Source organism: Nelumbo nucifera, chromosome 4 (genome assembly GCF_055504915.1).
Source record: "Nelumbo nucifera cultivar China Antique chromosome 4, China Antique-T2T, whole genome shotgun sequence".
Lineage (NCBI taxonomy): Eukaryota > Viridiplantae > Streptophyta > Magnoliopsida > Proteales > Nelumbonaceae > Nelumbo > Nelumbo nucifera.
Window position 1 is genome coordinate 77559034 of NC_142652.1, and position 12794 is coordinate 77571827.

The 12794-nt window shown below is 37.8% G+C and overlaps 1 protein-coding gene across 1 annotated transcript in view; it reads left to right on the top strand.

Moving 5' to 3' along the window:
* The first annotated feature begins 1459 nt into the window (after positions 1-1459).
* LOC104605082 (lon protease homolog 1, mitochondrial-like) overlaps positions 1460-12794 on the top strand; it is a 42992-nt gene continuing 31657 nt past the window's right edge. Inside the window, exons 1-8 of the mRNA XM_010269699.3 lie at positions 1460-1939; positions 3248-3313; positions 7704-7895; positions 8019-8084; positions 10196-10237; positions 10414-10536; positions 12369-12467; positions 12707-12772. Of these exons, the coding sequence (XP_010268001.1) occupies positions 1613-1939; positions 3248-3313; positions 7704-7895; positions 8019-8084; positions 10196-10237; positions 10414-10536; positions 12369-12467; positions 12707-12772 (981 nt within the window). The 5' untranslated portion in view covers positions 1460-1612. The remainder of the gene's footprint in view (positions 1940-3247; positions 3314-7703; positions 7896-8018; positions 8085-10195; positions 10238-10413; positions 10537-12368; positions 12468-12706; positions 12773-12794) is intronic.

Below are 12794 nucleotides of genomic sequence, written 5' to 3' on the forward strand. Positions count from 1 at the left end.
CAAAGCGTGTATCTAAATGGGCCAAGCACAACTTGGTTCTTCTAGAGAATTTTATTTCATTTAAATTCGGCCCGACACAGCACGACACGATGGCATGCGGGCTGTGTCAGGCCTGGCACGATGGTTTAAGCCATGCTGGGCTTGGGGTTCCAATCCATAGGCTAGCACGACATGGCACGACGATGTGTGCTGTGCCACCCGTGGCCCACATGCAGGCATGGCCTAGCCCATGGCACGGGCTAGCACAGCACAGGCCGGCCTGTAGGCCCGTAGCTATATAGGTTTTTCTACAGAAATACCCCTCAAAAGTTATAAACAACTATATAAAGGAGGTATTTATGTATTTTGGTTTTGGGGGGAGGAATAACAAGACCAATGCCCGCCAACAACTATATAAACAGCTAGTTTGGGGAAGCATTTTGGATAAAGTGATAAATAACTTTACAATGACCAAAATACCCCTCCCAACAACTAAAAAATAGCTAGTTTTTAGGGTATTTTGGGCAATTAAATTATTTCCAATTCCTATAAATAGCCATATCCTCCACCATTCTCATCACACCAATTCAACAATTCCTATAAATAGCCCTATCCTCCACCATTTTCAATTCCTACAATGATCAAAGTTAAGAACAATAGGAGAAAATGATGAATTCAATATTTTTGTATACTCAATAATTGTATAGCATTTTTTAAATTATTGAAAATTTTGTTTTAATTTTATTTAATTTATTTGATATTTTTAATAACGTATTTTTTATTTTCAATTTGTAACTATAGTATATTTTTGATATTTTATTAGTTCATTCCATTTTTCAATTTTCATATTTCATTTGTCCAACCATACTATGCTTTGTATCATTCAAAATTAAATGAAATAAAATTCATATTTTTCATCCAATTTGCTATTCACTTTGAGTCTTTATCTGTTTGACTTCATATTTGGTTAAGTATTTTTTTCATTTCATTTCTTATTTTTTCAAATAATTCCCAAAAGAAAGTTAAATATTTTAGTTTTACCTAACAAAGAAATAAAAATAAAAATAAAAAAAAACAAAAAATCTAGTTTGGCCCAGTTAAACCCACACCCAAGGCCTACCTTGCGGCCCAGCTCGGCATGGCTCAGGCCCACAACACGACCTACAACCTCGCTCGGCCCAAGCCCGTAGCACGGCACAGCACAGGCCCACATGGGCTTGGGCCATGGTCCATGCCGAGCCAACCCTCCAAATTATCCCTGAAGAGGGCGACACGGCCCAGGATGGCCCATGAGCCGGCACAGCCCGCACTTAGCACGGCCTGTTTTATACTTCTAAATTCTCGTCTGCGCGGATGTATCCCCTTTGCAGTCTTTGCAACTGGAAAGGACTTATTGGTACTTTTGAAGAAGAAGGGAGAGATTTTCGGTAATATACTCTTCTCATGCATTCTCAAACCAGGACTTTGGGAGGGTTTTAGCAGCGATGCACATGCACTAAAATACCTACTTTCTTCGAGCTCTACTCAACCAATGGCGATTATTCACGAAGACGAACAGATATAAAAGTAGAGAGAGGACACAAAAGGTCGGGAAACCGAATTCTTGTCGGCTTTCTTCATTCAGTCATCATCTATGCTGAAGGTTTTATCAGCTTCATGCCGACAGGGCCGATTGCAGAATTTAACTCCAAGACTTCCCGGAAATTTCTCTTATGGGGGAGAACAAAGAGCTCCATTACTTAGAGTTTTGGGCTCTCTGACAAGTTCGAGTCCAAGAAATTCAGGTTTATCTAAAAGAGTATATTTCTGTTCAGAGTCTGGCGACGGGTCCAATCCCGTGGTTGAGCCTGAGGAAAAGACAGCTGAAGTCGAAGCCGCGGTGGAGAATGCGGAGGAAGTCGATTCGAAAGCTTCGTCAGCTATAGTCCCTACTAATCCCAGACCAGAGGATTACCTCACGGTAGGACTTTGTTTTTGTCATTTTAACTTTTTTGAATTGCAATTTTGTTTTACGAGTTGTCTCCTCTTTCCTGCAAGTATTGGGTTAGAATCTTTCATCTCAGGGTAAATCGCTCACCAAGTTTTAAGCTTTGGACAATTTAGAAAGGAATTTTGGTTTTTACTGTTTTTCCACTCGGATGTAGCATTGTCTTGGCTGGTCTTAATTGGTAATGGAGTGAATTTTTGGATATTGTTAAGTACAAAATAATCTATTTCCTGCAATTTTCTGGTACTGCTAACCGAATCTCTTGCTTCTATAAGGATGCATATGGATTAGATTGGAAGATATCTTGTAATGCTTTGATAAGTCACAATCCCTAATCTCAACGAGGAAATCTGCAATATAAGGCTTTTGTGTCTCCTTTGGCATTATATCTTACAACATCTAACATAGACAATTATATACAGAGAGATTAATGCACATTGATAGCAACTTTGACATATATTATACTGCACATTTTCACCTTTAATCTATGCACAACTGGTTGTTTCTTGTTTGTTTTTCCTATCTATATTTGCAAAAAATTTGAATGGTTTCTTGCAATTTAGAATCAATGGTCTGGTGAACAGGGTTTTGGGGTTTGTTATGCATTAATGTCGGGGAAAACTGGTATATTCATAAATCATAATTCAAATGCTTCCACCATATCCTTGATACATAATACTTAAAGAAATAAAAATCAATCCTATGTAAGGGTCAATATGAGATCACATCAGCAGTGGCCATTGTTGCAGGATATTATTTTGATCGCCCAATAAAACATGGACTTGATCCCCATTTGTTTTAAATTCAAACCTCCTGATGATCTACTTTTGGTTGAGTTGATAGCATGCTTGTGTTTCATTGGTGATGACTAAAATATCCTGCTACAGTGGTTATATATGATGTGTACTTGATCAAGAAGGTCATTTATCACAATCTTTTGGTAGTTTTTGAAGGATAACATTAGACATTATTTAACAGAAAATGATAACTCCATTTTTTGATGTATTTTGACCAATAACTTCCTGTTTTTTTTTATATATTTTTCTCCCACCTCCCTTCCCCATCCCAATTATTGTTTACTGCAGAGAAGTCTTATGCCTTTGTGGACCATGGACATAATTTGTTTGTTCCGCTTGACGTCTTTTCATTGCATCTTAATTAAGTGGAATTCCCCAAGATTAGCCAGTTTTTCTTTCTTTCTTTCTCAGAAATTAGAATCATTGGTTTTCTCCTTTAAACTTCTTATTCATTGATTTTTTCTTTTTGTTGTTATCCTTGCAGGTGTTAGCTTTGCCACTGCCACATAGACCTTTATTTCCAGGTTTCTACATGCCTATCTATGTGAAGGTATGACAACTTAATGGCTTATCCTTTGGAATGTGGGCTTGCTTTTTGAATTCCATTTTAGTCATCAAATTTCCCAAATATACTATGCACTATTTCTCATAATTTCTTTTTCAACCAATAATGGTTAATAGAAGAATGATGGAGAAAAAGTTTTGTTCCAAGCATCTCTTGTATTGGTCTAGCTCTTGCTAGCCACCCTGCTTACTTCTTTTTACATAGTCCTCTTGGGGAATCGATCCCTAGTACAGATGATTCCTGTGTTTACCTTGTTTTTTCTGACCAGTCTGCCAGACCATTAGAAAATTGTGGAGTCCAGTTTTTACATGTCCTCACTTCTCCAGCTAACTTCTCAGTCCCCTCTTTTATTATCTGTATTTCCATAAACCCATATTATTCTTTTCAACCAGCTGACAACTGTATGAGAGTCCCCTTCGATCACTTCATCTCTAAAATCATATGGACTTTGGAAGACAAAAGTAGTGTTGGAGATGAATTGGAGGATTTGGAAGAGTGATTAGTAAAGTTGGGTGAGCTTTATCAGTCTTGAAGGGGCTCTGGGTTGGTTTGTTTGGTTTTGGGTGTTGGTGTTTTAGTATGTTAGTTGGGTTGGTTTCTTTTCCAGTCTTTGGTTGTTTTCTCTTGGGTTATGTCTTATCTTCTTTCCTGTTGTATTCTCTTTTTTCTTTTAATGAAATTTTATTTTTCTATTCACAAAAAAAGTATAGCAGAGACTTGGCTAATCTTAGGTTCTCATCCCACGTAGAGCTGCCATATTTTCAGATCAGGTTGAACCATGTCCAATGTAGCCAGAATACAATGTCAATATTAGCTCTATCACCATTTGCGAAGAGTCATCCTATCCCTGAATTTCCAGGGTTATCCATCGAAATTCAGTTTGATGCTGTCGTACCCTGGAGATGTTGGATATTTTGATGAAGTGTTTTGTCTAATATGTAAGGCAGAATTAAACTAATTGAAATAATGTTGTCTAATCTGCCTATATATTTTATTTATCTCTCTTAACAATCCAAAGTCTGGAAGAAGAACTATATTTCAAAAGGATGTAGACTTATTCTAACCAAATCAACTCTTTCTAATCTCCCCATTTATTCCCTTTTGTTTTTAAAGTGCTTGCCAAGGTGAGAAACTACCTGGAAAAACTTCAACAGGATTTCTTGTTGAAAGAATGTTGTCTAATCTGCCTATATATTTTATTTATCTCTCTTAACAATCCAAAGTCTGGAAGAAGAACTATATTTCAAAAGGGGGTAGACTTATTCTAACCAAAGCAACTCTTTCTAATCTCCCCATTTATTCCCTTTTGTTTTTAAAGTGCTTGCCAAGGTGAGAAACTACCTGGAAAAACTTCAACAGGATTTCTTGTTGGGAGGAGGTTGAGAAAGGAAGAAGAAGGATCATCTAGTTAACTGGGAGGTAATCTGCAAGCTAAAGAAGGATGATGGGTTGGGCTTAGACCACATTGAGGATAGGAACAATGTCTTTCTTGGAAAGTGGCACTGGAGAATGCTGAAGGAGTTGCCTTCTCTCTGGGCCTCTGTAATCTGCAGCAAGTATGGTGACTGTGCTAGTGGCAGGGGTAGCCCCCAATCTCTTCCGCGTTTCTCTTCCATCCACCCTTGGAAAGGTGTCGCCCAAACCCTGCCTTTGCTCTCAAACTGCATTCGGTTCAGCTTAGGGAATGGCAACGCAACCTCATCAAGTTCTGGATTGATCTTTGGTGGGGTCACCATCCCTGTTGTGAAACCTACCCTAGATTATTCAGGCTTGTCCTAAATAGACAAGCCCTAGTCTCCTCAGTTTTGTCCCACGAGAACAATGGCCTAACTCATAAGGCCATAACTTTAATTTTCAAAGAAGCCTTACCGAGCAGGAAGTTTTGGATGTCTCTAATCTTCTTTCGTCCTTGGAAAAAGTTTTCATCTCTCACCTCAAATGGAACTTTCACCTCTAAATCCTTTTTTCTTTATTTGGGAGACTGCTCTTTAGCGTATCAATACTAATGACAACTTTTAGTGGAGAAGAAAAGGACATCTTTACATATCTCTTCATGTCTTCTCTCTTTATCTCCAAGAGGGAGAATCCATCAGGCATCTCCTCATGAATTGCTAAGTGACAAGAGGCTTTTGGCAGTTTTTTCTAGACCTTTGTTGGGGTGGCAGCTTCGACTGGGTCCACCCAGCAATGTTTGTGATATTGTGCAGCAATGGAAAGGAAACAACTAGGAAAGAGAAGCAGAATGTATTGGAAAACCAGTATATTACAATTTGATGGTAGTTTGAAACCTAGGGCATTTAAAAGCGCAGGGTGCAAAAAAAAAAAAAAACGCAAGGGCCATTTTGTGCCTGAGGCACAAGGCGAGGTGTGTGCCTTTTTGAAGCAAGGCGCAAAAATGCAAAAAATTCTAAAAAAATTAATAAAAAGTCATAAAAATAAAAAAAAGAGAAAAAATAAAAAAATGCAAAATATTAAAAATATCAAACACATTATTAATTAAAAATATAAACTTAAATTTTAAAATAAATACTTTAAAAAACCTGTTATCTCAAATTAAAATACATAAACATAACATGTAAAACATATTTAAAATGAAAATTTAAAAATAAAATCAAGCATAACATACAAAACATATTCAAGCAGTAAACTCTAAATCTCTTTATTTTTTTTTTCCAAATTGCATTACTTCAAATACCTAATGTGATGTTAAACATTATGCATTCCTGATTCTACAAGCCATCATTGTACCAAGCCCCTCAAGGCAAGCCCAAAAAATGAAAAAATCCATATAAGGGTCTTAATTTTTTAATCCCTATAAAAAGGTTTTATAACTTTACGTGTCTTTTAAAACTATCTTTTATTAAGATGAATGAATGAGCAACATTAGCAAATATGGGGTTTTTGGTCCAGCTGCTAAACACAAAAAACAGAAAAAAAATGCACAGATTTTCAAAATGCACACACCTGGGCTGAAATGCAAGGCACACAAGGCACACCAGGCACATACCCTAAAATGCGCCTCGCCTATGCATCTAGGCACGCCTTTTAAATCACTGGCACAGGGATTGGGGGGTTATTCTAAATGTAAATGACAATCTGAGGTGTGCCTTTAGTGGACCAATAGCAGTAAGTGATGCTTTGGAAGCTGAAGTAAAAGCCCTCCTCATGGGTCTCAGAATAGCTAAAACCTTGCAAGTGGCTTCCCTGTCCCTGCTAGTTGAAGGTGATTCCAGAAATGTGATCGGCTGGGTGACCAACTGAGGAGAAGGCCCTTGGCAGCTAGGTTATCTCCTTCTTGAAATAAGAGGGATCATCTCACTTCTCCGTTGCTTCTTCAAGTTTATCCCTAGATAGCTTAACCAAAGAGCTGACTCTTTAGCTAAGTCAGGGTCAGAGGAATATCTTGTACAGTGCAGATAGTTTTCCAGAGTTGTGGATGGATTTTTTGTTTTTTGTTGTAAAGCCCTGTCCTCTTGTACATCTTCTCATGTACACCTCTCTTTTTGATTGAATGAAATAGTTAGTTAGTTACCCTTCTTCAAAAAAAAAAAAAAAAGAAAAAAATCTCCCAACAAAACTGAAGAGACAATGGTTCTTTTGGTGGTGCTGATCACCATTCACCACATGAGATTGACATGTCTTCCATTCAATGATCCTCCAATTGCTGCCCACATATCTTCAAGAAGTGCCAACTGATAGAAAGAGAGGTGCTACAATGCATAAGAATATACCTTATTGAATTCGGTGGGGGATGATTCACATAACACACATTGATTGTTCCGTACCTTAATTCCAACAAAGAGGTTGTCTAACTCAGGATCTTATTGAGGTAATTACTCCACATGAAATAACATACTTTTGTGGGGATGACAGGACCAAGTCCAACACCAGGGAAAGTTCCATTAGAACCTGCCACAATAGCCATTTCAACTTGGGCATACAGCTCTCTATGCCTCCCACCCCAATTTTAGAATGATAAGTATTTATTTACTTATAATTTCACATAGGTCCTTGTTTTTTCCTTATTTGTCAACCGAATTAGATTTTTTCCCTCTTTCCTCACCATAGAACTTGCTGTCTTTTGATTGTTGATTTCTTATAGTTTACTAAACATCCATAAGATAGTTGATCTGCGTTTTTTTGTTTCAGTTCTTACAGTTCTTTGTTTAGTTGATCTGCAATTTTCTGTTTCAGTTCTGATGGTTCTTTGTTTTTACATGTTATTTCATGATGTGGTTTATTTCTGTGGGTTGTACTTGTTGCCAATGGTGTGTGTGTGTGTGTTTGTATCAGTTGTTTTGTTGCCAAAAATTTACTTTGTAGAGATGTAACTCAGTTGCGTGTTCTCAGAGCAAAATTTCTGTTTCCCCTGTAGGATCCTAAACTATTAGCAGCTTTGGTGGAAAACCGTAAGCGACAGGCCCCATATGCGGGTGCTTTTTTGCTTAAAGATGAACCGGGGTCAGATCCTAGTCTTGCAGCTGGTTCAGAAACCGAGAAGAACATATATGACCTTAAAGGAAAAGAATTGTTCAACCGTCTTCATGAAGTTGGCACCTTAGCCCAGGTACACATGTTCTCCGTAGCTTTGAATGACCTCTTTCATTAACATGTTCAGATAACTAGTAGTGAGAAACTTTCTAAAGGGAACCTCCATGATACTGTTGTCCACTTGAATTTGATGAACCAGATAACTAGTATCCAAGGAGATCAGGTTGTGCTTATTGGCCATAGGCGACTTCGGATAACTGAGATAGTAAGTTTATCTTGAAGCATGTAAACCTGTTTAATTTTGCTTTGTCTCTACTCAAGTTGCATTTTACATGAGAAGCATAATTTTTTCTGTTTGCCAAATATCTCTGATAATTGTAAAAGTATTGCAATGTCTTTGATGATTTTTATGAAGTTATGGAAGGTTTTGCGTTTTTCAATAATTTGGTATCTTAAATTTATTTCAGAGTGCCTGGGTTAAACTTTAATGGGAAATTTAGGCCTGTATTTGGGGTGACTTGGTGCTTTTTTAAGGGTCTGATTTTTGGGTATGGACAGAGGGAGGGAGATGTTTTCCTTGCATTTTTATGTTTTTCCTGGGGGCAGTTGAATCTTGTCTGGGGGAAAGTAATAGAGTTGGTATCCTGCATGGTTTAGCGTTTTGCAATAATTATTTTTTGAAGAAAATAACAAGGTGTTATAATATTAGGATAACGAAAAGGAATTTACAAAACAGGGGAGTGCCCAGCCGAAAAATCAGGGCACAACAGAACTGCTATACAAGTTAAGCCTTATTCACACTAATTTTCCAAAGAATCTGCCATTAACATTCTGCTCCCTGGGAATCCAAGAGGAGACAGACAAGGAAGCTGCCAGATCAAAGGCCTTGGCTAAAAAATGATCAAGCCTCCATGGACCACCCTGTTTAGCATTGAGCCAACTGATAGTGTTGAGTGAATCACCTTCAACCAGCGGATTATGCAAACCCAATTGATTTGCAATGTGGAGTCCAGTAAGAGCTGCTAAGATCTTTGCCTTAGTTGCATTGACCGTCCCAATAGGCCCACTATATGCCCAAAGGATCTCATCTCTATTTGAAACTAAAATACCACCAATCTAGGCTGGACCTGGCTTGTCGATGGAGCTGCCATCAAACCTAAGAGACATCTCAGAAATCATGCCAATTAGAGGCTCAAGGGGATGTTCCACTCTAGGGGACGAACTGAGCAGGAAAGAAGTGCATCTATGAATGTCTTCTTGTAAGAAGCCGTCAAACTCTTTACAAGCAGAAGCCCAGAAATTACATCTATTGAAGATACTTGACTCAAGATCCAGGACTGAGTCCTCCCATGAGTCCCAAATAACAGCATGTGGAATAAATTCCCAGTATACCTTCCCTCTTCTACCTAAACCACCACACTTCCATTGCAAAAGGAAATCAGACTCGCTCCAGAGTGGTCCATGAGAGACCAACAAGAGAAAGACAAAGTTGCCAGATCCTTGTGCTCAAGCTGCAATGGAGTAAATGATCTGTGGATTCCCCAGCTTGTAGACAAAGCACACAAACATGAGGCAAGAGATACGGCCTGCCCCTTCTTTTTCTTTGTTGAAGATCACAGGTGTTTATTTTGCCCAAACCAGCCTCCCATAAGAAAAAAACAAATTTTATGAGGGACTCTGTGATTCCAAATCTTCCTAGCTGGGAAATGCTGGCTTTGGAGCTCCTGAATGTGTGACCTGCAGAAAGAGGAAACCGAGAAAAAGCCTGAAGGGTGCTCCATCCAAGTTCTCCGATCAGGTTTGTTAGAAGAGATGTAACAGCCAAAAGGGAAGACAAAAGGTTGGAGAGTTCTTGGTTTTCTGAATCCCTGAGAGGTCTACCCCAAGAAAAAGTCCAAGCATTTTGCAGTAATTTTGGTATCTTAAGTTTAGAGCAGGGTGCCTGGGTTAAATTTTAATGGGAATTTTAGGCCTGTATTTGGGGTGACAGTGTTTTTTTTAAGGGTCTGAGTTTTGGGTAGGAGCAGAGGGAGGAACATGTTTTCCTTGTATTTTTATGTTTGTCCTGGGTGCAGTTGAATCTGGTCTGGTAGAAGGTAATAAAGTTGTGTGTTATTTGGTCCTTGTTTACTTTGGTGATGTCTCCTCATCAGGGGTATCTTCTTTTTTTTAGTAAGATTTATTTTATTATAATAATTTTGGCATCTTGTAAGCCAGAATTGATGGTTTCATTTACTGCAAATGTTTTAATGGTTTTTTTTTATAAAAAAAAGGTTTTTTAAATAAATTTGATACTTATGATTAAGTATTATATATTTAAATGTCCCTTTATGATAAGTTCCCAAAAGAAAAAGCTTATGACTTTCTTTTCTGCAGGTTAGTGAGGATCCCCTGACAGTTAAAGTTGATCATCTCAAGGCATGCTATCTCTGTCTTAACCTTTTCTTTCAATTGGCATAGTAACTTTGATATTTTATTTTTTAGTAATACAATGAAGAAACTTAGCTATTTGATGTGGATTCTCATATTGATTGTTTGAAAGATATTCAACTTGCATATCTACTTTTCTCATTGGGTTTTTATGTGCTTTGCAGGAGAAACCTTATAATAAGGATGATGATGTTATCAAGGCCACATCTTTTGAAGTTATAGCAACCCTAAGGGATGTTCTTAAGACGAGTTCCTTATGGAGGGATCATGTCCAGACATATACCCAGGTTTGTTCTTTTTTACATACACATTTGGAATGTTCTATTCTTTAGAATTTAGGAGTGTAGGACCTATTATCATCACCACCGGAGAACAGGTCCCAGATAAACAAAAACAATGGTACCATCCCTGTTGCAACACCATCGATTGATATGAAGCAGGGTTTAGAAGTGGCGTCGTGGTTAGAAACACCATCAATTACAACGAGAGATGTGTCAGTGATGGAGGCAAGGTCAAAGAAAGGTCTAGTAGGTTGATTTGTCCATTTGGATCCTGACATTAGAGATCTGGAGAAATGGGCAAACCAAGAATGGAGAAACCTAAGTTTCTTCTGTGTTTGAAGGTTGGGAGCATCCTTATTTTTGTTCAGTTTTAGGTGGAAAAGAGACATGGTAGAAGCCCTAGCAAGGGAAGGCATAGGAAAAAAGAGGAACCTCGAAATCATTTTCAGTCGCTGGTCACCCAGTTTTCGAGTGGAAGTAGAGAAAACGAGGTATGTCTGGATCGATGTCTATGGGATTCCGCTGCATGCCTGGTATACAGAGGTTTTCAGGGCCATAGGAAATGCTGTGGGAAGTTTTAAAAGATTTGATTTCAAAAACAGAAGATGGGAAAACGTACAGGCTGTAAGAATTGTAGTCAAGACTGAAGATGTTAGATCAATCCCAACTCTCCTGGATCTCTTTTTTTTTCTTGAGGAAGTTTTCAAGCTCCGGATTGTTGTTGCTTGCAGAGATCCATTGTTTCGATGGAAGGATTAAAAGGCAGTGAGGGAGGCCATCAAAGCAGGCATTCTACATAAATCATCTGCATCTTGTGCCTCAATGTGGGAAACTTCCTATGTGTATCGGTTATGTTTTCTGATATTTAATAAAATCACTCATTACTCATAACAAAAAATAGGATATTTTAGTATGGTCTCCGAAGAGATTGATGTCACTTCAAGGTCAGATTTTGATAGAAAAAAGTCAAGTCCATTTGAAGGAGATAGATTTGGTTGTAGAGGAGAGGGAAAGATGGTGCCAGATCAGTTTTTTGAGAGAAACATGGTGTCAGAACTAGAAAGAATTATTGATGACCAAAGGACACTGAGGGACTTGAAGAAGAAGCCTAACACTGTTGGAAGATTTAACAGCCAGAAAACTCCTCAAATGGTCTAGGTCTCAAAACTGTTTGGAGTTGGGCCTACTAAGAAGGTGAAGAAGTCAAAGAAAATTTGCAAGAGAATATCGATCATAAAAAAGAAAATTTGCAAGAGAACAAAGAGGTTTCTAAATAAGGTCATGGAGAGTTGGGTCAATTATGTTCTGTTTTTGTTTAGTGGGGTTGGATGTTTTTTTGGTGTTTGTTTCATTTGTCTACTTGGAAAGCATTGTTGTGAAACAAAGCTTTGGGGGTTTATAAATTATAAGCAGTAGGGAGTTTACTAAAAGAGGAGGAAGAGAAGGATACACAGAGAAAACCCCTTGCACCACAAAAACCTCAATCACCAAATAGAAGAAGTGTAACCCATCACAACTTCCAGGTTGTGATACTTCTCATTAGATGAACATAATTGATATAAGATGGGTTTTGATAGTTGTCGTCCATGTTATCTTAGTCCTGTTTCTATGCAATGGTAATTACTGAGTCACTTCTCTTTTCCTGCATTTAGTATGTGACATTGCTGTTTGAATGTCTTGGAGATGCTTGGAAGATTGTTTTAGCTAAAAAAAGTGCTAACTTTAAGAATGGAGTACCAAGTCTATTATATTTTCCACAATTATGGATTACTTGACAGTCAACTGCATTATATAATCCCTCCTTGGTTTCTTATCACCTTTTCTTTTGATAATTGCAGCATATAGGTGACTTCAATTTTCCAAGGCTAGCGGATTTTGGAGCTGCTATTTCAGGAGCAAACAAATTGCAATGCCAGAAAGTGCTTGAAGAACTAGATGTAAGAAGCTTTGTTTATGAGAAAATATATTAGTACATCCAAGGCCTTGCATAAAAATGTGTATCATTGTCGTGTCCACTGAAGCTCTGAATTAGCGATTTTTTTTTTTTAAATTTCCCATGCATCTTTTTTTTTTTTCATTTGAAATGTTGTGGTTTGAATATTCGATTCAGAATTCTATTGTTGTAATAGTTTATTTCATCTCTCTATCTCTCTTGCAATGCTTTTCCCATTTTCAGGTGTATAAGCGTTTAAATCTGACTCTGGAATTAGTGAAGAAAGAGATGGAGATTAGCAAGATACAGGTACTTGCTATCTGGTTTTATC